Source organism: Cimex lectularius, unplaced genomic scaffold (genome assembly GCF_000648675.2).
Source record: "Cimex lectularius strain Harlan isolate CLEC.00 unplaced genomic scaffold, Clec_2.1 scaffold198, whole genome shotgun sequence".
In the NCBI taxonomy this organism is placed as follows: Eukaryota; Metazoa; Arthropoda; class Insecta; order Hemiptera; family Cimicidae; genus Cimex; species Cimex lectularius.
Window position 1 is genome coordinate 172,289 of NW_019392853.1, and position 27,794 is coordinate 200,082.

Consider the following 27,794-nt stretch of genomic DNA (forward strand, 5'->3'; position numbering starts at 1 on the left):
AAAAAAATAATAAAAAAATAAAAAAGCACATATTTTCAAAATATCATGACTGGTGAATAAACAATTAAAAATTTGATATCTCGAACCATTTTTTACTGTAAGTGGTATTAACAATTATTAAATTAATAATATGCATCTAGAAGACCAACCCAGTGAGAATAGGCAGACTGAAATTATTGGCAACAACCAAATTTCAGTCCTGCACGTAACATAAAAAACTCATGATATGTGCATTTTCAGTTATTATTACTTTATTAATTTACTATTACTGTATTATTTTCTATTACATTTTTATAGATTTAATTTTTAATATTTTTTATTAAACATGCAAAGGGTTAACTGACGTGTATTAATAAATGAACTGAAGAGATTTAGGAGAAACAATTTATATAAATTTCCATCCCTGTAAAATTTGGTATCTCAACTTTTGTCCGTTTTGCTCAATCAGATTTTAAATTTCTAGCCTTTTTTCTTTAATTTAGGCACAGTTAGGGATAGTTAGTGTTTGACAAATTAATAACTGAACCCAGTGAAATAGCACAAATTTTCCAAATATCATGACATACATTAACCAATAACAATTAGATATTGTGAACCATTTTTTACTGTAGGTGGTATTAACAATTATCAAATTATAATATTAATAATTTAGACCCAGTCACACTGAAGATGGCAAAATAATGATTTGTGTCTGAAAGATGAAACAAGTGAGAATAGGCAGACCAAGGATTGGTAATGACCAAATGCCCTCACACAGCAGAAATAGTTGAAAGTTATCTATTTTCAATTATTATTACTTTATTAATTTATAAAATCTATTGTTTTCTATTAAGTTTTTATAGATTCTTTCAGATTGTTTTATTTGTTTCCTTATATATTTTGGTATATTTAATTTTTTAAGCATAGCTATGATAGAAATATTTTTTATTAAACAAGTAAATGGTTAACTACCCATATATAAGTACATAAATAAATGAATTGAAAAAAATTGGGAGAAACAATTTGTCAAAATTTCCAGTTCAGTGAAATTTCGTATATCAGCTTTGTCGTTTTTACCCAATCAGATTTCCAATTTTCAGCTGTTTTGTTAATTTAAGTATTGTTAGGGTTAATTAAATAATAAATTAATTTAATAATTAAATATAAATAAACCATAACAATACTTAAATTAAAGAAAAATGATAATAGCACATATTTTTAAAATATCATGACTGATGATTAAACTTAAAATTTCCAGCATTTTTTCTTTAATTTTGAACATAGACAAAAAAAAAAATAAATAAGATAAAATAAAATAAATAAACCCCATGAAAAACACCTATTTTCAAAATATCATTAAACAAGACAATTAAAAATTAGATATTTTGAAATGTTTTTATTGTGGTGGTATTAACAATTATCAAATTATTAATTTAGGTACAGACACACTGGAGATTGTGAAATGATGATACATCTCTGACCCAGCAAGAAAGGATGAAGATGAAGGTGATTGCTATGACCAAATTTCAGATTCATCAACCATCACACAACAGAAAAATCTTAGATCTATATTTTCTGTTATTATTATTTTATCATGTTCTATTATATTTTTATATATTTTTTCATATTACTTCATTGGTTTATGTATATATTTTTCAATGTTTACTTTTTTAAGCATAGTTACGACAGTAATATGTTGCATTAAACATGTAATGGGTTAGCTGCCAGTATATAAATAACCAAATAAATAAATGAACAGAAGATATTTGGTAGAAACAATTTGTAAGAATTTCCAGTATTTTAAAATTTTGTACATCAGCTTTTGAACTTTTTGCTGATATAGCTTTTTGAATTGGATTTCAAATTTCTAGACTTTTTTCTTTAATTTAGTTACAGTTAGGGTTAGTATGTGGTTGACAAAAAACAAACAAAAAAATAAACCCAGTGAAATAGTATATATTTTCAAAACATCATGACCATATGATTAAACCAATAAAAATTAGAAATCTTGAACTGTTTTTACTGAAGGAACTTCTAACAATTATCAAATTATAATATTAATAATTTACATACAGACGCACAAAAATGGCGGAATGATTGTATATATGGCCCTGAAAGGCCGACCCAGCAAGAATAGGCATATGAAGATGATTGGTAATGACCAAATTTCATATTCATGAAACGCTCACACAGCAGAGAAATCTCAGGAGATGTATATTTTCTATTATTATTAATTAAATATTAATTGATTTATGTTTTAGTGGTCAATTGACCAAATTACTTCTTTCAATTAATTATTCTTTCTACGTAAGGTCTTGGTTGAGATAAAAAATATTAGTTATTATTAATTTCTTATTACTTTTTATAGTTTTATAATTTTAATATTATTTTATTAGTTTGTGTTTATATTATTGTATGCTTGATTTTTAAACATAGTTTAAATGAACTGAAGAGATTTGGGAGAAACAATTTGCAGAAATTTCCAGTCCTGTAAAATTTTGTATTTCCACATTTTGCCCATTTTGCACAATCGAATTTCAAATTTTCAGCCCTTTTTCGTTAATTTAAGCAGTGTTATGGTTAATTTACGGTAGAAGGTTAATTTTTTGAATCTTATATTCAAGAAATATTAATTTTCCCCCATGGACGACGGATTTGAGGAAGAGTGGAAGATCCCCACTAGGAGCACAACGCTCCCACCACCACCTAAGAATGCCACTTGGTTTTAAATTAATCAGTCACTGGTTCGTCTTAAGAGCACGCGGGCTTAGTCATCCTCTTTGAAAATTTCTATAAAAACAATTTTTTAAAAAATTTCCTTCAGTGTTGAAACATTGTGTAAGTGAAAGTGATCAAGATCTCAGGAGAATTTGTTCAAGAAAATAAAATATTACAGATATGGTGAGGACTGACAATTTTTTATTATTATTTTTTTATTATTGCAAAACTAATAGAATATTCAATTATGACCCCTAAACATATAAGAATTATAGAATATATTATGTTATTTTGGTAATTTTTATATTTAGTTTTGCTTTATATCAATCGCATTTATTTTTCACTGTGTTAAAAATTTGCCAAGCATAAAAATTATTTTTAAGTAGCGAATCATTTTTTTTGTGAACAAACTTGTTGATGATGATGATGATCTTAATCTCCGTAGTGAAATTACTCAATAATTTTATGATGTCTCGCCCTTAAAAACGTGTTATTACTCATTGCCAGTTCAGAATTTCAAATACGGCATAAAGATAATTGTGCAATGACAAAGATTAATTGTAATCTTCAAGTCTGCTACTTTAAAGAATTTATTTGCTTTCCCGTAAATTTTAATCGTCCGGTTGTTTTAAATGATGGTTCGTAGGTTCTCGCTGGTTTTTTCGCGATAGTCCGCCCTTGGCATCGTTTGGTTAACTACTTTCTGTTCGTTTTCACGCTCGTTGGTCTGTCGAGAATAAATACCAACGGAAATATAAAACCCAAATTAAAGTACAATGTCAGTTATTTTTATTTCAACATAATTGTAAAAACATTAGCCACAAGAAAAATAGTCTTGTTCAAATTTATATTAAATCCTTTCTGAGTTTATTAAGAAAAAAATATGTCAAAAATATACATTCGCCATGATACTATAACAAAACAACCGACCTGTGACAGGTACGTACTAGATATGATCATGATCATATAAGTGGAGAGAAAGCTCGGATAAACACGAAAGTGGTATTTAAAAAAAATCTACGAGTCAAACGTGCAATTATTGAAATCGCGCCGCAAAACCGCCAGCTCTGGTCCGTATGGTCTCGCTGCGTGGAGGGCAAGTGTTATTGCATGTGTTTTTTTTTTTAAATCCGTGTGTCTGCGGGGTGACGAACGTGAAATTTGGTCGTTACTGATCATTATGAACTGCCTTTCCTCGCTGGGGGGTGGTCTGTCCAAAGCGTTTCGCCATCTTCAGTGCGTCAAAGTCAAATTAAAAGCCTTGTGATTAGGGTTTTTTTTTTTTTTCAAAAGATTTTATTATGCAGGAGTGAAGAGGGTAACATCAATTAATTTCGACTTTTTTTGTCCTGGGAAAGGGCGGTTTAAAATTAAAAAAAGAAAATGTAATTAAAGAAATCTCAATTGAAAAATCTAGAGTAAAATCCTCCAGATATCGTGCTAAAACGCTGAGTCACCACACTGATAACAGCTAGGTTTTCACTCTTTGGCAAAAATGAGGTCCGTGTCGTCTCGCCATTTCCCATATGATTTCTGGTAGTAATACGACAAGATTTTGTATAAACTGGTAAAGCCGTGATCTACCGTCTGCCGCTTTTTTTCTGCCCTTTATTGTCGACATGCGGCCATTTCCTGTCGGAAGTCCCGGTCTTCCTGCCTGCACTAAGCCCCCGGCGGTCGTAGTTTTTCCGCCTTTTTACTATGCTCATACATACTAGAAAAACCTTTTAGCGCTTGGCTCATTACGACAGCTACTGATAAAAGGAATAAATTAAAAAGAAAAAAAAAACGAATTTTGTTATGTCATCTTTGGTGTTAATACAGCTAATTCAAATTTATTTACATAAAAATTATTCGTAATTAATCTATGGCTCTTAATAACCAAGTTGCCATGACATACACGCATTGTTTTTTTTAACTTGTACTTAAATTATCCATTAGTTTAGACTATTGCGCTTGAGTGTCTCAATTACTAGGAAGGCCATTAAACAAATTACTAAGGCGATGTACAATTTTTTTGAACGGTATGCGTGTTTTTATACGATGGTTAATGTTCTTCGCCATAATGATAAAAATTAAGAACATCGTCGGGCGTGAGATTACAAATCATAAAATATATATTTTTATAAAAATTATGGAAGAGCGAAGGAATCAAAAAGAGCAAGACTTCGGTCATTTTTATGCCTTTGTTCAGGTTGCGTACAGGTCATAAAATGTACAAAAAAAAAAAAAAATTAACTATTATATACAATGTACGGGCTACGACGTACGTCATAGAAAAATAAAAATTGCTTTTCTTTGCCCAATTTATCGCGTATTGACTGGATTGAACGAGCCAAAGCCAGTCTAGGCATATCAACAGATGTATTGTGTTATAAAAATAACTTTTTAAATGATGGAAGGAGGTTTGTATTGAGATAATATTGATTTAACCTAAAGAGGTGTTTATTCTGGAATTCTAACATTTTTATTTGAAACAAAATTTTGATTTGGACGATTGATCGTCGGAGGAGATTTGTCATATTTTTTTTCTCCTGGAAGGACAAAAATTGTTCAAGAAGGCCTACTTAAGTCGACAATAAAATATAATCAGCGGTATATCAATCTCAGATATCGGTCGTATCGTTCACAAGTGTTTTTTTTACTTATTGACAAAAGCTTGGGTTTGTACGTCTCGATACTTGGCTGTCAGGCTCGTTAAGCGAAAGAAATTTAAGACCTCGTTTCTGTTTGTGATATGCTTTCAACTTTGTTAAGAGAACGATACATTTTTTTACCAAATAAAATTTTATTGATTTATAACCTTGTGTATCTTTATTTAATTTTAATCATAATATAAAATTTTAATTATTTTTAAACAAGTTGTAACTACATATTTCAAAGACTGATTAAAACATTCTGGCAATATTTTGTCGCTTTCTCAATTTCGCTCTCACTCTCATTCATTCATAACCTTTCCAGTTTCTGTTTGTAGGGTCCTCTGTCCATCGATTTTTCTTCCGTTTACTTCTTTCTCATTCATTCTTCACCTCTTCTCTTTCTTGTCTCTGTTTATAGATCTCTCGTTCTCTTACCCTTTAGCTCTCTCTCTTTTTCTCTTTAACTTCTGTTTTACGTTCCTTTCCTCCCCTCTGCCCTCTACTCCTCACTCGTTCTTGTACTCGCTTTCTCTCTCACTATCACTCTCTCTCTCTCTCTCTCTCTCTCTCTCTCTCTCTCTCTCTCTCTCTCTCTTTCTCTTTCTCTACAATCTTTCTCTTCCTCACCTTCGTACCGTTTTTGCTTTACGTTTCCTTTCCTATCCTCTGCACTCTCTCGCTCTCTTTTTTAACCTTTTTTTACCTTTTAGACTTTCCTCACTTCTGCTCTCTACTCCTCAGTCTTTCTCGTACTCGTTTTCTCTCTCTCTCTCTCTCTCTCTCTCTCTCTCCACTCTTTCTCTTTCTATCCTTCGTATCGTTTTTTGCTTTATGTTTCCTTTCCTACCCTCTACACACACACACACACACACACTCTCTCTCTCTCTCTCTCTCTCTCTCTCTCTCTCTCTCTCTCTCTCTCGCAAATAGATAGGAAGAGAGATAGAGAGAGAGGGTGAGGGAGACAGAGAGGAAGAGAGAGAGAGAGATTGATTGATTGATTGATTAACGATTTATTTATTAAAATACACGCAAAAGTTAGGTCTCTAGGACCTTTTTTACTCTTAACGTGCATTTGTAGACGCAACAGACATAAAATAGAAATAACAAATTATTGTAAAATCAACAATAAAGTAAATGAATAAAGTAAGAGTAAGTTGAACTTATAAGTTATATTTTTATACAGAGCATTATCGTTGAGTAACAAAATTAGATATAGATTTTTCTTGATTCTTACAAACTAGATTAGAATCTTCTAGAATTGGAACAAATTTTACTATTTAAAAATGATATAAAATACTAATAAAATAATTATTAACGTTTTACAAGTTAATGTAAAAGTATACAATAAAAAATATAATAATAAAAGTAATAAATCAAAGTATGTAAGTATATGATGTGATGTTAACTGGGTAACATTATTGTATTTTATTACATATGGTAAATGATGGTCTGTAGTATTATATTCAACATATTTATTTAATAAGCATTCTTTAAGTTTAACTTTGAATGATTTTATGCTTTTTATTTGAAATATATGTTTTGGTATTGAGTTAAAGAATTTTGAAACTTCTATTTTGAATGAATTGCTAAGTGTATTTTTTGTGTGGTTTGGTAGATAAATTAGTAATTAACTGTTTTGGTATTGTTTTGGTTACGGATATTGCGTTGAAATTTAAAATTATGAAACTTGTAGGAGGGGTTTTTAGTTTGTACGATAGTATTTTGTATAAAAAGGTTGCTACGGAATAGATTTGTAAGTCTTTAATTTTTAAAGATATATAATTTTTTTACGAGAGAGAGAGAGAGAGAGAGAGAGAGAGAGAGAGAGAGAGAGAGAGAGAAACAATGAATAGTTTTTAAATAATTGTAAATAAAATAATCTTTTGCAATGAACAAGGTGTTATGAGGTTGAAATCATTCTTTTAATATTCTAGTTTTATATTGATTGTTTGCTATGAATGTTGTGTGTCTAGTCTGTTTTTGTTTTCTTAATTACCAATTTTTTAAAATATGTCAGGTATTATTTTAGTCAAAAGACAGGTTCTTCAATATGCAAAGTTTTGTTTATGATTTTTAAACTATGCTGAGAGAAAGAAAAAACGCCAATGGTTTGTTGAGGAAGAGTGACATTTCTAGCCCAATTTTAAAGCATAGATTAAGATTTTACCGTGAAGTTTTTTCCTCCAAAAAAAGGGCAAATATTTATTTATCTGTTGAGAACTAGGTTAAACAAGTCTATTTCCCGTAGGCCCGCTTCCGTTCGTCACAGGCAGATGGTCCGGTTGCCAGCATGGTTAAGGTGATCAACATCCTATCTATTGTCGCCCTTTCCTGTTTGATTTGAAGGCTCGAATGTCCTTCCGGCAGGAGTTTACCGCTTCAGAAAAAAAAGCCCGTTCGCCTCGGTACACGGCTTTCACCTTGCCCGAGAAGACAGCTCGGATCCAAATCCTCTTCGGCTTTCCAAGTAGGCTGCACGAAGGCCGCCGACCTGACCGGATGACCGGGGCATGGCAATTTCACCAAATGGCAAGATGGGCCGATATCCGAAACGTGTCGCTTCGGGTTATTTAAATTGTAAAAGATTTTTTACTCAGAAAATCAATAATGGCTGCGTAATTTTTCAAGAAATCGACCAATGACGTAAATAAAAGTCTAGATAATTGACTGATCAGTCACACCGCTTGTTTTTAGCTGTGTTGCCATTTTCACGGACTATCGCTGAAACTGAAGCGATTTTTTCCCCATCTGCAAATCGTGCGATACGATACCAGCATTCCAGGGGAATATCCAGAACAGCACTTTTTCCCCGGATAAAAAAAGGATATCTAAATTGGATAAGAAGCCATACTGAAGACAATAATATTTAAGCTTGATCTATTCGGTGGCTGCTCTGTGATTTTTGGTCTTATCGAGTCCTTTTTTTTTTTTGTGTAACATATAAATGGGATGTGCTATATGTCGGGATTTTTTCTAGACAGATTAAAGTACATTTGGTTCAAAGTACTCACTATTTTTTAAGGATATATAAGGTACGATGAAAACACCGTGGACAGACCACGTGAGGTGAAATGAATAGAACAAGCGAGATTAGGCGAACCAAGATTAACAGTGAAAGATATTAATTCGCATGTTAATTTGAAATCATCTAGTTTTATCAATACCGTCTTTGAAATCAAGTGGGCTGTCAGGATGTGTCCAAAAAAGTCAGATGGCAATGAATCAAAGCAGGGGTGTAAGTAGGGTGAGGCAAGAAGTCGACCCATGCGATTTTGTCCATGTTGTGTGAGATTCTGGTTAGTCGTGGCTTATAAAGCCTGCTGCTTCGGGTTGATACGATTTTTTAGTTATACGTAGTCAGGATTATAAACAAGACGAGGCAAGAAACCGACTTTTCATTCCTTTCAATTTGTCCTGTGCAATGAAAGCTACAGTGCTTTATTCCTTTTGATCTAAGCAGTTAAAGTAATAAAAATAATTTAAAAAAAAAAAACTATGAAATCATATTGTTTAGAGTTGAAAAGGTCACTATTGCTGCGAGTTTGTTCTGTTGGTGTTGATTGTGGCTTATAAACTAACTTGGCTTATAACCTAATGGCAAAAACTTTACAGGTTTTTACTCGGTGTGAAGTCAAGGTTATAAGCAGGGCGAGGCAAGAATCTGTCCGTTTCATTCCTGTGAATTTGTCCGGTGTTAAGCATAATGATTTATTCTTGCTGATCAAAGCAATTAAAGTAATAGAATAATAATGAATAAACATGGCATGTATACAATGGAATCCTACTGTTAGGGTTGAATTTTCAGAATGTGACGTCAGGATATAAGCAGGGTGAGGCAAATTGCCAACGCCAAGATATTTATCTACATACATTAAAATAAAAACTTTGCAAAATTGTAAAAATCAAACGGAACTAAATTTATGGGAGGTTCGGAATAAGTCACTGTTCTACGAAAGTACCTGTCTAGTTTCATAAAAATTGACCCGGGTTTCTGTAATTAAAAATATTGAAGCGAAACTTAATGGGTGAAACCTCGCCGATTTAAATACCCGCGTCAAGCATAGATTGAAAAGTGAAATCGTTCGTTCAATTCTTCGACAATTCATTTTTTTTCTGTGACGTTTTAACTTGAACATCCTTTGGAGGCGATTAAATTTGTCCGTTATTTTCCGTACAATTAACTTAAGTTTTAATAGATACAAACGTACACTTAAAGAAACATTAAGGTAGGTTCAATGGTAGTTCTTTACCAGAAGTATACCTACCTGAATTTTATAAAAAGCTGTGACAGATGTCTTTGTCACCATGAAAATCATAATTTAACCATGGTTTGAATATTAAGATAAACGTTTATTACGTCGTTTTACCTTTGAAATCAGTCGTACCCGCACTATTAGAAAAAAACCCAGTCGAACTTAAAGAAATTTTCAACGAAGTACTTTGTGCACTCAAAGTGAAAAGTGCATTAGCCCTTGCTGGAATTGTAAGCACTTAACATTTGCCCCATAGGTCTCTAATTGAGCCCTGTTTCCTCCCACGACGGGAAATGTCCAGTTAAAGCCTTTTAAGAGGACGTGAACCATTCCTTAATGAACGTCACCTACTTAAGACATGCAGGCATAGTTCGTGTCCGATTCAAATTAATAGTCCTTAATACACCCTTACTTTAACGATGGTTTTACTTTTTTTGATTGTTTTATTACATGAAATTATCGAACAACTTCAATGGCCTTGTCAAAACATATCGGATATTCTTCAAAGCTAGAGATAAATTGAGACCTAGGATTAACCTGAAGAAACTATTCACCATTTCACTAAACATTAACTATTTGACATTTTATAAATAGTATAGCATAAGTTAGCATAGCAAGAAAATAGTGAGAGAGAAGCGAGCACGAGAAAGACAGGAGCAGCGGAGAGGAGAGGAAAGGTAAAACAGAGGTTTAAAAAGAGAAAGAGAGAGTGTAGAGGGTACGAAAGGAAACATAAAGCAAAAAACGATACGAAGTATAGAAAGAGAAAGAGTGGAGAGAGAGAGATAGTGAGAGAGAAAACGAGTACGAGAAAGACTGAGGAGTAGAGAGCAGAAGAGAGGAAAGTCTGAAAGGTAAAAAGAGGTTAAAAAAAGGTTAAAAAAGAGAGTGAGAGAGTGCAGAGGATAGGAAAGAAACGTAAAGCCAAAAACGATACGAAGGTGAGGAAGAGAAAGAGTGTAGAGAAAACGAGAGAGAGAGAGAGAGAGAGAGAGAGAGAGAGAGAGAGAGAGAGAGAGAGAGAGAGAGAGAGAGAAAGCTAGGAGAGGAAAAAAGTTAAAACAAATCGAGAAGGCGAGGTANATAGATAGATAGATAGATACAGAGAGTGTTTTATGAAGGCTCGCAGAATAGGTCTCATGGACCTCTCTTGCATCTACTGTGAGGGGAACTAAAGAGAAAAAAGAGAGAGAGAGAGAGAGAGAGAGAGAGAGAGAGAGAGAGAGAGAGAGGTGGAGTGGAGAGCATAGGAGAGGAAAAAAGTTAAAACAAATCGAGAAGGCGAGGTAAACAAAAAGAAAGATGAAAGAGAGAGAGAGATAATAATGAGTGAGGAGTAAAGGAAAGGGAAAACATTGATAAGAGATGAAAGAGAGGAGAGAAAGTAGTAAACAGAGAGAGATGAGAGTGAGTGAGAGATAATGAGTGACGAGTGGAAAGCAGAGGAAAGGAAAGGGTTTAATGAACGATTGAACATATCCAAGATCTCGACGTGAGGATATTTCGATTCAAACCACCTTCGGTGAGAGGAATAAGATTTTCGGCAATTCCGATTCGGAAACTAAAAGGAAAACTGGATCATTTGGAACAAACGTGGCCTATCCTATTTAGAGATATACCAAAAAAGGTAGCTCAATAAATACTATGTGAGCAATGCAAATGACTAATCGTCTATAAGCGAAATTCGCCTGGCAATATACAAGTTGCACTCATTGGCATAGTTTTCCCAAATTTTTATTGGGTGTAGAACCAACGATTTAGAGCTTATTTTTAAAATGCTGATCTCTTTTGGATTGTACTATCCAAGGAGGTGTTTTGTAAGCGTACTGACATTCGCTTTGCTCGTGATTGATAAACACTTTCTCTTTCGATTCTCACGATGGCAAGAGATAAAATGTCAAAATATCATCGTTGCGGCGGAACAACAGACCTGGTCAACAATTGTGACGTTCTTTTTAAAAAACGTTATCGTAAATTGCGCCTGACTAACGAACAGGAAATAAACTGATCTATTTTCCTTCATGCTAATACCGCAATAATACTCTGCCGTTATGAAAAAGAAAAAGGTTTAAAACAAACAGGATGCTTCGGCTCCGATTGTTAACTAGCTTTCTCCGGTTGAGACTTTCTCGTGTGGTACCGAAAGTAAGTAAGCAGAACCCGTGGAAAACTGAAGAATATTATGTTCCCAACTGTAAAATGAGATATCTCCAGTCGGACGTGCGGTAGGTACAATTAACACGCTCTCAATGCCGCAGTTGTGTGATTCTTTATTTACTTATCTACTTTTTTTCTTAGATTTTTCATAGTTTATCGCTTAACTACCTAGTGCTGTTGTGATGTCTAACCCACTAGAACTCTAATGAATTGAACCACTAGAACCTCAATTATACTTAAAAATATAGTTTGTTTATGTTAATTTTTTGAAATGAATGTAATTTATTAGCGTGAAAGGAAGGGGTTGCTTAACCCCGTCAGAAGATTATCGAGTACTCAAGGGTAAAGTGTGACGTCTGGAGAGTAAAAGTGAATTATGAGCAAGAATGGGTTTTGGCCCCGCCCCGAGGAATATCGAGTACTCTGGGGGAGCGAATGTGACCAGACTTCTATGTTTGTATAGGATGATGACGTATGTTTTACGTCTATTCTGTAGCTTAAAATCTGAAATACAAATGAGAAGCAAGCATTTTGGAAAATCGACCTAGTTTTAATAAAAAGTTTCTGTTTTAAGAGTTAGATGTATCGACCACTCTTGGATCTTGGTACGGTCAGGATGAAGAAACAAATTCAGTTGTGTTACTTCCATGGTTTCGACACATTTTAAGGTCATCAATCTTAAATATGTTTACAAATGGACAAAATTAAGTTTATATTAGACTATTTCAAATTTCTTTGAAGAACGAATCAATCAATATTGCCAAGAACTGTAACTCATTGACAGCTGAGACATTCTTCAAAGAAATTTGAAATCGTCTATTAAAAACTTAATTAAGTCAATTTTTAGACAGTTAAGATTGTTTTGTCCTGTCGATGACATTAAAATAGGTCGAAAGCTTAGAATAATAATTGAATTTGTCTCTTCATCCAGACATCCAAGATCCCGATATTTCGTATGAAAACAGAAAGTTAGTAATAGATCGAGACGCTGAAATGACTGTAGGCTGCTGTGAAAGGCCAGTAAAAGAAACACACAGAGAGTCGGCGTTGACCTCAGCTGCTTATCGGCCCCTAAACTTTCTACATTCTTATTATTATTATTACAAGTCTAGCGTAAGAATCGCCAAATGAGAGAATTGTGAATGTATGTCAGTAGACTGGCAGGATAATTATCTTGAAACGTCAATGGAATAAATGTGTATTTATCCGTGTTTTGGACGTTGTTTGGCATTTACTGGATATTTATTTAAACAATGACGAAATCAAAAATCTTGAGCAGCTACTCGCCCAATGACCCCACCCTGAGAACGGTTGATCTTGACTTTCATTGTAATTCACGGTCTTCTTCTCCCTTGGATAAGTATAATTTCAAGTTTTTCTTCCTTCTTCTTCGAACCGTATAATGACTGTTACGAATCCAGCCGATCCGTCTCTATTTAAAGTTCAAGTAAAGCCCGATGAGTTTTCACCTTCAGAAACCGTGTCGAACACCCCAAGGACGGAATTACGAAGTTGGGTCACGCCTTGAAAAACAGTCGTAAATAAGGACGCAAATTCCGTTTTCCCGTTAAATTACAATTGAATACTCTGAATTGAAACGGCTTATCATATAAAAATTATTCGATAAAAAATTGTCATTATTTTTTCTCTTACGCCACTGTTTATCAATTTCGATACATTTTTATGATAATTTTAACTCAATTTTTACGGTTCAATCGTGCTTAGATTTTAGAAAAAACGCATAGGCTATTTGGCGAATGATGGGAGTAGGTGTGCCAAGGTGGTTCGCCAAGTTTAATCAAGCAGAAAGAAAAATCTTAACAAGGCTGACGGGTGACCAGCTTTAACAAACGAATAGTTTCTACGGTTTGTTTACCAATCAACATAAATTTAAGCAAACATTTATGCTGTTTCTAATCCTAAATGGTAGATTTTATTTACAACTTTCTAATAAACACCATAGATAATTAAACTTATATGCATGTTTTGCACACCTAAATCACACTTTCACCATATCACTGCTGTTGTGATTTAAGCACGTGGCGTGCCGAGTTGAGTCGCCTGTCAGGTGTTCGACGTCTAACAGGTAGTCTGCTTCTGCGTTGACGTTCCCTCTAATCTCTTTAAGATGAGACGGTTTGGACGATTCAGTTGCTTTGTTGTCTCTCAACTAGTTGACTGCCATGTGAAGGCTTTTCTTGGCCGGTTTCACACCAGGCAACTTCGTATGCTTGCTCTTGTGCAAGAACAAGCAAAAAAAGGAGGAAACCCACTGGAAGAAAAGTGTGGGTAGTTGATACAAAATCAGGAAACGGGTTCTTTAAACTACTGCCATGCCACATCCTTCCAAGCTTCTCTCCTTTTAATTTTGTCTATACTCCTCACACTTTATGTACCATATCGCGGAGTTCACCATAGAAAGAGTCGCAATTACAAGTTTCAAGGTAGAACAGTCCATTGACTGGGTTTCCTCCTTTTTTGCCTCTCTTCTTGCAGAAGAGCACAATAATCCAATAGGTGCACAATAAGTGCTCCTTTGCCGCCGAGAGACAACTTACTTGAAACAACCAAACCGCCTATTCTGAAAGAGATCCACCTTTGATGGGCTAACGCTGCTTTATAGATTGCTTCCTCTTCTGTTTCCATTTGCAGGTCACGGTGGAAGTTCTTATCAAGGTGAATTGACCATGCTTTTTATTACTCCATTCTGAAATCTGGAATCTGAAGGTTGGCGGTTGGTTTTACTGGCACAGGACCAAAGCAGGATGCCATAAATCCACATAGGCTTGAGTAAAAGCTTACACTCAGTGGACAATGGAGAATTTCTACCCATCAACTAGTTCATTTTCCGTAATTTGATGGCCAGTTTTTCATTCTTTTGTTGACGTATGTTTTCCATCTCAAGCATGTACCCAATGACCAAGGTGCTTTGCCTCGTTGGCGTATGGAATTTCAACACTGTTCAACTTATGAGTCGATTAAGCATTGCTTTTCTCAACCACCATAATTGCTGTATCATTAGCATACGTTGCGTGTTTTCTTCGTTTTCTGGTTGATCGCTAGTGGAGAGCTGACGTAGGACAAGGCACATTGTCTTGCTGCACTCCAGCTTGGATCGGTTGTGTTCCGAATAGGCCTCTTCTTGATTAATTCGGAAGTGCCTGTCTGCAATGTAGAATTCGATTGAGTAGTTGGCTGTATTAGCCAGACTTTATCGAACATTTAAACCGCGAAGGAAAGAAATAAGTAAGTAATAATTAAGAGTAATAAGTTAAGAGTAAGTATGGTAATGTTTATTTCATAAACCATATTTGGCCCTGAACTATACTTGGGATAGTTAGAACAAAAACATAGACTCTTTCATCTCAGGATAAATCTAAAGAAAACAAAATGAAAAACTTCTTTACAAAATTCCAGATAAGGTTTGGACGAATTCCGGAGGTGCCACACTTAGTAAGGTTGAACAGGTTCAAGGACCCTCACCATAACTAGGGATATCCAGTCAGTGCCATCTGGGAGACCTACACAAGGGTATATTCAAAGGTGACCCTGTTTGTAGATTATGCATTGATGTGGAAAAAATTGGTCCTATCTTCGTTGATCTTCAGGAATGAGTCAGTGGCCTACTACTTATTAAAAGAAGGATCGTGTCAATTGAATTGAACTAAGGAATAGAAAAAATCCAATAAGCCAAAAGGTTGCAGTACTCGGGGAATACCAAACCATCGTTTCCTAGTATTATTCTTCTCCTAATCATAATTATCATCACCTAAGCAGGATATGGTTTATTCTCTTCGTACATGTACCAAAGGTGTGAGGTTTAGACAAAGTGATGTTTTTCAGGAAAGCAAAATATCGCAGAGAATGTAATTCCTCAAATAACTTCGTATTGTTAGTCGTACACGTGTACGAACATTCGTACTTAGAAAGACTTAAGTTTGCTAGACGACTCGATACTTAAATTTCAGGCCAGTTCAGCCATAGAAATTTAAGATAGTTCGTTTCTCTCTGTGATTCGTTTTCAAATTGTCAAAATAAGCGGTCCATTTCTGATAAGAAATACTGTCGGAGGGTGTCTCACATTTTGTTGGTGACGGTGGGAAAGTCCTACTGACGCGCTTGGACATTTCAGATTATCATCAGTGACCGATCATTAAAAAAATTGTAAATGAATCATAGAAACTTTATTTTAAGGAAAACTTTTTCAGTTTATTGCAATTTTACCGTGCAAAAATACTTATTAATTTCTGGTATATTGGATATTTTTCAAGAGAAAAAGAAGGAATTTTTAACCCATATTTTCGCCCAATTACGAGTAGTGTGTCAAAATTAGTAATAAATAAATAAAATAATTAACTAACTTCCCAAACTCTTTTAATCAGGACAAAGGTGGTTGGGTGGTTTGATAAACAAAAATAAAATATTTGTATTTTTATGAAAATTTATGTGAAAACCCATCACAGAAGTCCCTTTGCACTCTCGCTGCATCAATTTCGAAGTCCCTGCGTGACTCACGGATGAGTCAAATGTCAGCATTTTGTTGAATCACAACGTGGAGAAATTTCCGGGGAGGCAAGGCGGACCGATGACCTGAAACTGGAAGATTTGTCTCAAAGGCCGCCGGATAACGACATTACACACGAAACAATAGGTCGTGGAACAATTAGACCAATTTGAAAAAGTCGATTAAGTGCGGCTGTATTGTTAGCGAGCTTTAGAACATCACTAACAAAAAAAATCTACAATAAAAAATAGACAGTGTTCGCAATTTCATTATCTAAAGTATAGCGTTAAGATAAGATAAAGTATAAAGAATTAGTTATTAATTAAATATTTTCAAAGAGTACATGTGAAAGATTGCAAAAGACAAAATTCCCTGGAAATAATCTTTGAATTTGATGACACATTAAAAACAATCGTATTATAAACTAATTGCGCCGATAAAATGAACAATAAAAAGTTTGATTCCAAACTGGAGGATGGATTGCACAAAAACTCACACATTAAACGTGAACGATTACATTTTTTTGCAACGTGTTTAATAATAAAACCTGTCATAATGCTCTAATTGATAAATAAAGATAAATAAAAAAGAAAATGTGTGTGGGAAAGAGAGATGGAAGGGAGATGACAGTGTAATATTAAAAGAAATTAAGGGGGTAAGAGAGAGAAAAAGAGAGAGAGAGAGAGAGAAAGAGAAAGAGAAAGAGAAAGATAGGTACATATATAAAGATAGATATATAGTGTAAGTGAAAAAGAGAGAGAAATTATATTTTTTTCTCTCAAAAAGTTGAAATAACTTGAACTAAAAGTAGTTACAAAATTATTAGACAAGTTAAACTATAATAACCTAATGAAAAAACAGAAGGATAGGAAAGATAAATTAATGAAAGAGAGTGGAGAATGATATAGATGGATAGATTGATAGAGAGATGAAATAGACAGAGGGACAGAGAGAAGAATAGAGAATAAGAAATGAGAGTGAGTGAGAAGTACGTGAATGGAAAATAGAGAAAAATATGTAGGGAGAGAAGCAGATACATAGAGATAGGTACGTAGATATAAATAGATTTAGAATCAGAGAAAGAGAGAAATTATGTTTGTTGTTTTCTGAAAAATTTTAAATAACTTTAATTGAAAATAATTACAAAATGATTAGACAAATTAAACTATAATAACTTAACATCATTATTGTACATTTTACTTTCTGTGAATGTAAAATACGCGACATAAATATTTTTAAAAAAATGTCTAAAGGATGAGAAATTGTAGTAAGATTTAATAAATTTTCGTTAGTTGTAGTAGTCTGCTGTTATGAATTGGTTGTAGGGTCCGTCTAATTTCGCTGTTTGTCCTAGTAAAACTATAAAAAATAAAATAAATCGAAGGACGAAAACAAATCTATTAACATTAATTAATAACAATCTATTCTTTTTTTATAATTAATATTGGGTTTTGAAAAACATTATTTTATTTACCGATTGCAAAACATCGACTATCGACAATACTGATCGGTTGTTTCAGATTTTCCTCTCTTATTTTCTCTTTAACTAGATCAGCTAAAACATCTAACAATAAGTTGGAAATAAATTAAATAAATTTTCGGCATTTTGTTGTTCAAAAAGGGCCGTTCGCGGTCAGCGGGGCGAACTAATTACAATTGGAGCGCCGTTTCACGTCTACGGATCCATCTGAGAACGCGGAACAATGGTGAAACCGATGGGCATTAGGTGCCCGATTCACACGGGGCAATTGACAGCAAGTACGCAAGTTCGAAGCACGTGAGCTCAATTTAAAACTGAAAAATGTTGTTTTTTCTTCTTCTTCTTTTTAAATACACACAAGGCCACTATATCGGAAGGTAAACAGAACGATGGAGATATCACAACTTGTTCAGATATCGCGGCTCTTTTGCTCTAATTGACCTACAATCGGACATTTTATCCAAAAGTGAACTTTTACATCTCCCCTCTCTCCCTCAAAAATTAATTTTAACAACCATCCCTAATTTAACGATGTATGTAAACGAATGTCAACCCTTCAATGAAGTGTCATGCTGTAATCATCTAATGCAAATTGACACGTGCCCACTGAGAAGGGTTTTACATAACCGGATGCCACTCTGATCAGAAAACAACACCCACGCCTTTTATTGGAAAGTCAGTTTCTAAACAATTGAAAGCATCACTGTTCTAGTCTTGGTCCGCCCGTTTTCGCTGTGGCTTCTGACCGGTTACAGACGATACAGCTAGTTTGATCTGATTGATGCCTGCTACTGTTAACAGAAAACAAAGAATTTTTCATTAACCAAAACGCACGATTAGCTGAAGAATTTTTTATTAATAGAAAGTAAAATAACAATTTGTAATATTTTTGTCTTTTTATGAGATGGATATTTATCTTGGCGCTGTTACACTAAATCGCAAAAGATATGGGGCCGCTTATAACTTTCTGTCGCACTAGCTTGACAAGTAACGCGACTTGAAAAGCTGCATATAAATTTGTGTCGCTTGACATCCAAGATGGTTGACCAATGTTTCTAGGATTTAAAAATGATTGTTCATACGTTTTTTTCATTACTTCTTAAGATTCTCACACATGTAGCGAGATGATTGGCACCAAAGCTTATATAAATAGGTAAGCGATTAGTATAAAGAATTTTTCATTTATAGAGAGTAAAATAAAAATGTGTGGTATTTAGTGACCGTTAGCCAATGATTATTTGGAGATCGTGAGGTGCGGTGGTGTGAGTAGGTTTTAGAAAAATTGAGATTCTTTATCAAATGGGTAAACAAATTTGTTATTCCATCCTCCCAGGATGGAGGATTTTTAATTACTAAATTATTTCCACTGGTTCTTTTTTCATTTTTTATTCATCCTTTTTCTATTTTGAAGCTCGTCACATTTGTAGCCTGACAACTGGAACCAAAGTTTATACAAATCAGTAAACTAATTTCTTATGCCATCTTCCTAGGATTTTGTCTCTTTTGTTGAAAAATATTTCCCCGGTCCTTTATCTTCCTGGTCCGTTTATTGTAACTTTATATTCGTTCTATTTGTTATTTCTGAAGCTTGTCACACATGTAACAACATAACTGACTCTGAAGTTTAGAGAAATTATTAAAACAATAATTATGACATTCTTCTAGGAGCACTTTGTCTTTTACAGTCAAAAAATACGCCCCTGATTTTCCTGGCTCGTCGATTATACCTTTTACTTTTATTTGCATTATACAGGGTGAATTGCTACTCGTGCTACAAACTTCTCCAGTAGATTCTTCACCCTAAAATGAACAAAAAAGTTCATATTGTCCATGGTCCGATTCTCAACCATTTCAGAGTAATTTCGCTTTTTATCGATTTTGAAAGATATCACGTCCTGGCGTCGGAAAATCGTGATATCTTTTAATCTAAACATTTCTCTTAAAATCTATAAGCACCGTTGAAATCCCCGTTAATTTTTAGAGAGAATCAAAATCATAATTCCATTGAAATTTTTTAATTTAATTTAATGCCCATTTAGTATGTAATGCTTAAGAAGTTTACAAACAGCTAGAAGGTCAAGGAAGAAAGACCCAAACGTTTTGCCACCTTCATCTTCTTATTGAAAAATTAACGGGGATTTCAACGGTGCTTATAGATTTTAAGAGAAATGTTTAGATTAAAAGATATCACGATTTTCCGACGCCAGGACGTGATATCTTTCAAAATCGATAAAAAGCGAAATTACTCTGAAATGGTTGAGAATCGGACCATGGTCAATATGAACTTTTTTGTTCATTTTAGGGTCAAGAATCTACTGGTGAAGTTTGTAGCACGAGTAGCAAGTCACTCTCAAACATTAGCAATCCTTGAACCACCATTTTTTCTCTTTTTGTCATCAACATCTTGGTCTCACAACCACTAAATAAGAAAATGACGAGTGCGTTGGAAGCGTTATTAAATCAGGTAGTTTTCCTCAAATTTGCTGCCTTCTGAGACTAAAATTAGAAACTCTGGATTACTTTATACACTTTCCGATTTACACAATTTTCCACTCTTTTTGTAGTTCTGGCTGAAATAAAACACAAAAAATTAGCCCAAACATTTTGCCACCGTCATCTTCTTATTGAAAAATTAACGGGAATTTCAACGGTGCTATTAGATTTTCAGAGAAATGTTTAGATTAAAAGATATCACGATTTTCCGACGCCAGGACGTGATATCTTTCAAAATCGATAAAAAGCGAAATTACTCTGAAATGGTTGAGAATCGGACCATGGACAATATGAACTTTTTTGTTCATTTTAGGGTGAAGAATCTACTGGAGAAGTTTGTAGCACGAGTAGCAATTCACCCTGTATTTTTGGGTTTGTCACTTAAGTAGGATAAAGGCATCTCAGTTGTACAAAAGGGTTCAAAAATTTACGCCATTCTCCTAGGAGTAGTTTATTTATTTATATTTATTTTTTATTAAAAGATTTGCCCGTGATCTTTCAAGTTTGTCTGATATTGATTCTTGCTTTTTATGTTTTTACTTTATCAAAACTTGATCAATGTATACAAACTAGTAAATAGATTTCTTAGGCCATTCCTGCAGGAACATTTTTTTAAATAAAGAATTTGCCTGTGATCTTCCTTGCCCGACAGTTCTCCATTTTTATTCTTTAATCGTATTATTTTTTACTGTTTCTTTGGCTTTTTCTTGTTACCTAAGTAATGAGACAATTGGCAGAAAGTTAAGTTTGTGTACAAATGGGTAAGCAAATTTTTATATTCCGTAAATTATCGAGTAAAGTTTACCTTTTCAATCTAATCATAAAGTGTCGTAAATAATTTTGCTTATCTGATACAAGATTCAGATGTACAAGCCAGTTTTATTTGCAAATTAATAAAAATACAAGCCATACTTTATTTTCAGCAATTACTTTTTGGTGGGATAATTGTAATATCAGTACGTATTCGAAACTTAATTGATTTTCTATTTCCTCACTTAAAGTAGTAGACTGACAAAGTTTCTAATGTTAAAACATATTTAGCTTTATTTTTTCGTAGATATGATTATATTCCATGAAAAGTTGACCCGCCTTGATACAAAAGACTCGGAAGTCGTTTCCCCCTGCTTTTTAAAGATTACATTAAACCCTTCTGATAACTTCAGGATAACAAGTTCCCCTCAAGATAAGTTATTTAGGGAAAGCAATTAAAAATCATCTAGGCCCTACAACAAACCAGAGTTGGTGTATCTTGATGGCGGGAACATCTTGTAAAACAACAAATATTATTTATTTTTATTGCGTAATTTTTATTTTTTATTTTCGACCGGGAGCTTGTACGATGTCATTGTACTGAATCGGTGAAAAGAATAAGAGGCCAATTACAACATTTAGCCCGGGTGCTGGATTTACATAAATTCCCGATGCGCTACCCATTGTCATCCAGGCTCTTAGTATTCAAAAGACAATTTCGTCCTGAGGCATATTCCAAAAAGGTTGAGCTTCACCACAGGAAATACATACACTATTTTTTTAAGGGTAAGAAGGTTCTATATATGTGAAGTTTGGTTTCAGTGCAACAAACCTGAAGCATCGTTAAACAAGATTTTACTGACAGCTAGAACAAGCGGTCCAGAAAGTGTACACTAATGAAGAACAATTACAATCTAGCTTAATACCCACGTTTTCGGCCCACGTTTTCCCCAGCTAGGTACACCTTAATAATTCCGATCTGCTAGTTCAGATTTCTTACTATCCACTCGCACAATGTTAATTACAGAGCAATTAGCATAGACTTAGTTTTAATTCCATACGCTTTTTCCTTTAATTTAAGACGATAGCAAAGCATTAAATGTGTAAGCCAGGCAACTTGTTTCGACAAACTCATCTGCAATTAAAAAATACAGGACTAATTAATTTTTGTAGAATGGTTTTTTGCTGAACTATGATCGATTTTGAAAGAATTGTTCGCTCTGGTAGGATCGTTCGCCTCGATTAAACAGGGATTCTCAGGCATTATTATGAAAGTTCTTAAGATCCGTTTTGTCCCAAAGTGCAAACAAAAGACGACCTGGTTCTCTTTGGACAGCTTACAGTCTTTACGACAGAGATTAAAGAGGTTGTAGAAGAACAAAAATATTTTTTTAAATGGCACCAACGTTTATATAAATGGGTAAAAACATTCTTATGTCATTATCCTAAGAACATTTTGTCTTTCGCCCCCTCGCTGGTCCGTCAATTTTAGCTTTTTTATTCTTCATTTGTATTACGTATCATATCCTTGTCATATAAGTAGCGAGGTACCAAAGTTTGCACGAATGGGCAAAGAAATTTCTTATGCTATTCTCCTAGGTGCATTTTGTCACTTTTGCATAACGAAACCTAATTTTCCTGGTCCATCAGTTCTTGTTTTACTCTTAATTCGTATTATTTTTCATTTTTCGTTGATTTGTCTCTAAATTAGCGAGAATATTGGTACCAAACCAACGTTTGTACAAATAGTAAACAAATTCGTACGCCATCCTTCTTGGAGGATTTTATCTCTTTTCTAAAGAAATTCAGCCCTGGTCTTCCTGTCCCGTCGTTTTTCGCTTTTTATGCCACCGAAGTAGCGAGAGAGACTAGCACCAAAGTTTGTACAAATTGGTTAACATATTCGTATACCATTCTTCTTGGAGCATTTTCTTTTCTAAAGAAATTCAGCCCTGAACTTCCTGTCCCGTCGTTTTTCGCTCTTTATGTCACCTAAGTAGCGAGGGAGCTTAGCACCAAAGTTTGTAAAAATTGGTTAACACATTTGTATACCATTCTTCTTGGAGCATTTTGTTTTCTAAAGAAATTCAGCCATGGTCTTCCTGTCCCGTCGTTTTTCGCTCTTTATGTCACCTAAGTAGCGAGGGAGCTTAGCACCAAAGTTTGTAAAAATTAGTTAAACATTCGTATGCCATTCTTCTTGGAGCATTTTATCTCTTTTCTAAAGAAATTCAGCTCTGGACTTCCTGTCCCGCCGTTTTTCGCTTTTTATGTCACCTAAGTAGCGAGAGAGACTAGCACCAAAGTTTGTACGAATTGGTTAACACATTCTTCTTGGAGCATTTTATCTCTTTTCTAAAGAAATTCAGCTCTGGCCTTCCTGTCCCGCCGTTTTTCGCTTTTTATGTCATCTAAGTAGCGAGAGAGACAAGCACCAAAGTTTGTACAAATTGGTTAACCCATTCGTATGCCATTCTTCTTGGAGCATTTTATCTATTTTCTAAAGAAATGCAGCCCAGGACTTCCTGTCCCGCCGTTTTTCGCTTTTTATGTCACCTAAGTAGCGAGAGAGACTAGCACCAAAGTTTGTAAAAATTGGTTAACACATTCGTATGCCATTCTTCTTGGATCATTTTATCTCTTCTACTAAATAAATAAAAGAGATTCCGCCCTGGTCTTCCTGACCCGTCGATTCTCGCTTTTTATATCACCTATGAAGGGAGGAGACTGACACCAAAGTTTGCATAAATGGGTAAATATGTCTTTACAACGGAGAACAAGGGGATTGTAGAAAGACAAAAGTATATTTAAAAAAATAAATCCTAGCTTAAATTCCTTTAAACAATTTCTCATCAGTTGTATATTGGGTGTATTTAAAAATGTATTAAATGAAACGGAATGTTGCAAAGTCGTGACCATGGTTTTCCACCCACGCAAAACAAGAAATTGACCGGAGAAAAAATAAAAATCAAGCTTTTGTCAGAAACGCATTTAGTTTTAAGCAGTCATTGGCATCCAACATTCAAACACGCCATGCTTTTTGTTCTTAACTGTCTGGCAGTGAATCGTAAATTTCAAGTTTAATTATTAATAAACAAATCCTGAAAATTTCAAAATACGTAGTTTCCATACCATTTTCCCACATTGAAAGTTTAAATTAAGTTAATTTTTCCCCCTTTTTAGAACAATAGGCACGGACCGTTACGCAAATAGAGCCATATGCTCCCGGCGAACGGTGATCTCATAACTGGAATGGATGTTGTTTTTAGTCCTTGACACTTTCCAACTTAAAAAACAAGGAAAACACTCAATTTGATTCTGAGTTTGATCGGACCTTTCTCGTTCTTATTGCCTCCTTCACGCGCCTGTCTCGTATAATCCAATTGACTCCAATGTAACCGAGTCAATTAAATTTATTCCAGTTCTGTCGAAATAATTGGAATTGATAGCAGGAGTAAATTTTTATTTTTAATTATTATTATTATTCAATCTCCACTCGCCGACGCATTTCCTGTACAACTTCCGTTACATTAGATTATTCTGAAATGCTGTGTTTTGTCACTATTGTTATTTATTTTTACAACGCTATCGGCTTCTGTATTAAACCGAATCCCACGACTTGTACCCTCCCAAAGGAAAAAGGAGTTCCGCTTGTACAGCATGGTATTGGTGACATGTGTGCCATTGGTGGGAAAAAAAGGTTGGCTTTTTAAACCTCAAACGCCTTACTTAACGATCTAAATAACACATCCGGTTGATTGCAGAATTATTTTGTCTTTAGCCTAGTTTTCACTTTTCGTTCTATTGTAAAAAAAATCAAATAATATATATTTTGGAGTTATACTTATATTTCATGAGCAGAATGGGGTAATTTTAGTTTTGTAAATTGTATCAGAACTGTACTTATAATCATTTAAATTTAGATTTGAAAATCATTAATATTTAGGCATCGAATAGGCCGAATTCATTGGTCATAAAGAGTTGGTGATCCTGGAAAGCAACTAGTAGGCAATATCAGGTCCAAAATGCGGGCTCTTTTCAGAATTAGAACCATTTGTGACCTCAAACGGCCTTACTTCATGGATTAAATGACACACATACAAAATAATAGAGTAATAATAATAGATCAATAAAAAAATAATACTGGATAATATACATATCATGAGATTTCCTCCTTTGATTGAGTAATTTAAATAAAAGTGGCATTTGTAATGGTGGGAGCGTTCTGCTCGTAGTGGGGATCTTCCTTTCTTCCTCAAATTCATGAGAGGGAATTAATATTTCTTGAATATCATGTTTAATAAATTAACCTTCTGCCATAAATTCAATCTAACCATGCTTAAATTAAAGGAAAAAAAGGCTAACAATTTCATATATGATTTTGCAAAAGTACAAAATCTGAAATAAAAGATTGTACAGGATTGGAAATTTCTACAAATCATTTCTCCCAAATTTCTTCACTTCGTTTATTTGTTTACTTATTTATAATTAGGGGCGTTTTTTAATATATTAATATAAATAAGCATACATATACACATACACATTTCATTTTGCTTTTTCAGGTGAAAGACAAAGTGGAGATAACGAATAAACTACCCCTTAAGATCACTGCAGTAGGTGATGGCATGGTAGGAAAAACATGCCTTCTCATCACATACACCACCCAACGTTTCCCAACAGAATACGTGCCTACAGTGTAAGCACACTTTTATTTATTTAGCACCACATTGATTCATTGTGCTAATTCTATTTTTCTTCCAGATTTGATAACTATGCGACTAGTATGACAGTGGATGGGCAAGAATATGATACGACACTCTGGGACACTGCTGGACAAGAAGACTATGAAAGACTGCGACCACTTACATACCCAAATGTAATTATTGTTATTCACGCCTAGGATTTTTTTTTAAATAATTAAACCCTATATTTCCCTGATTTTCTGCTGCTGCTTTTCCACCTTTTATCAGTCAATCCCAGCCACCTTCTCACATTTAATACATGTATACTCCAAATTTCCTCCCTTATTCTACAGTTCTTTGATACACTGGGAGCTTGAAAAGCTTGAAAGTCTAATGAATTGTTTTTTACATTTTATCTTCGGCTACCTAAGTCCCTGTATACCAAGTAGCGGTTCTACCCTTTCTACTGCAGCCAATATTTCCTTGGCTCCTTCCTCTATAAGATAATATATTCCCATTACTCTCCCAACATTTATGATCTCCTCACTTTTAGATCCTCTGTACATTCTTGTCAAACTCATACCAGCTGTTCTAACCTCTATCTCCAAAGCAAAGATATATTGTGTTTAACTGTATACCATCTGTACCTCCAACCTAAGGTAATTCCCTTCCTCACTCTATTTGCCAAGCCTATCCCTTTCCATGTTTAAGTCCTCTGAGCACTGAAGATTCTTAACATTTCTTTTAAATTTTATTTTAGATTTTAATTTTTATGTATTTTTGTACAGCCTTATCAGGCTTGAATCCTTGTACGTACATTGTAATTATAATTAATTATTTAAAAAGACTAAGTTCCAAAATAAAATTTATTTTTCATTTCAAAATTATTTGTAATTTTTTTTTAGACTGACTGTTTCTTGCTGTGTTTCTCCGTTGGTACTAGGGCCTCTTATGATAACATTTACAGTAAATGGTACCCCGAGTTGAAACAATTTTGCCCCAATGTGCCTATAATCATTGTTGGTAAGGATTTTAATCATTTTTCTCCAATTTCACATTAAACAATATTGTTTTACGTTTTAGCAACAAAAATTGATTTGAGGGAGACGAACGAAGATGCTTTGATGCCCGCTGATGGTAAAAAGATGAAGAAAAAAATCAAAGCTTTCAAATACATGGAATGCTCGGCGTTGAAGGTAGAAGGCCTGTCGGAGATTTTCACTGAGGCAGTCAGAGCATGTATAAAACATCCGAGAAAAAAACACAGGGGATGCCCAATTATCTAAATCTACTTTCTCTGTACGAAAGAGAAAAATATATGTTAAAAACAAGGTTTTTTTAATGATACTTTGAGAGTGAAAAATAATACTTTTTAATGAAAAGTATGCGAGTTGTAATTTTTCTATTTATTTAAGTGCCATGCATTTGTTAATATTTATACTTGTTGAAAATAAGTTATTAAAATTAAAATTCAACCCGAAGATACTTGTTCTGTATTTTTAATCTGTGTTGAATTATTTTCATTTTGCACTTTTTGAGTTTACATCGTAGCAATATTAGAAAACAATAAAGAGCATACTATCAGAGATAAATCATATGTGTGTATAAGTTTTATATAAGTTCTTATATATTTTTTCCTTTTTGTTTGTAAATTTTAATGTACATATTTCCCTTCAACTTAAGATATTCTATGTTTGTATAAACAATTGGCCTGCATCACAACCCATGTGAAATTGAAATATTTGTTATGGATAATTGCAATGGGGGATATCATATTAGTGCCAATACCAAAGAGTTTTTTTTGTATTTTATATTATTATGTTTCAAAAATAAATCTTTTTGTCACAGTTGTTTTTCTTATTTTTATTTTTTTTTGTTCTGTGTAAAGAACAAGTTTTTCAAGTATGTGTAGAGATTAGTGACCGTTAATCGATAGTTATTCAGATATCGTGAGACCGCATCTCACGATATCTGAATAACTTTTTTCAAGTATCTTTATTTTTATTTTTATATTTTATATACATGCCAAAAATATTAGATTTGAACTTTTTTTTTACCTATAAGCTAATATTTTTATCTATAAAAACTTCTTGCAGAGGAATTGCGCTTACATTAATGCTGACGCTAATAAATAAT

General features: G+C 33.9%; 1 protein-coding gene across 1 annotated transcript; it reads left to right on the top strand.

Annotated features, from left to right (window-relative positions):
* Positions 1-2,703: 2,703 nt before the first annotated feature.
* Positions 2,704-27,013, top strand: LOC106669404 (ras-like GTP-binding protein RhoL). The gene is made up of 5 exons (XM_014398870.2): positions 2,704-2,880; positions 25,539-25,672; positions 25,738-25,852; positions 26,564-26,681; positions 26,742-27,013. Exons 1-5 carry the CDS (start codon positions 2,878-2,880, stop codon positions 26,942-26,944), a joined length of 573 nt encoding a protein of 190 aa, XP_014254356.1. The 5' UTR covers positions 2,704-2,877; the 3' UTR covers positions 26,945-27,013.
* The last annotated feature ends 781 nt before the right edge of the window (positions 27,014-27,794 follow it).

Bases quoted from the DNA above. Each gene is read 5' to 3' on its own strand.
- LOC106669404 (XM_014398870.2), top strand. The intron at 25,853-26,563 runs GTAATTATTGTT...ATTTTTTTTTAG, and splicing joins GACCACTTACATACCCAAAT to ACTGACTGTTTCTTGCTGTG. The intron at 26,682-26,741 runs GTAAGGATTTTA...TTTACGTTTTAG, and splicing joins TGTGCCTATAATCATTGTTG to CAACAAAAATTGATTTGAGG.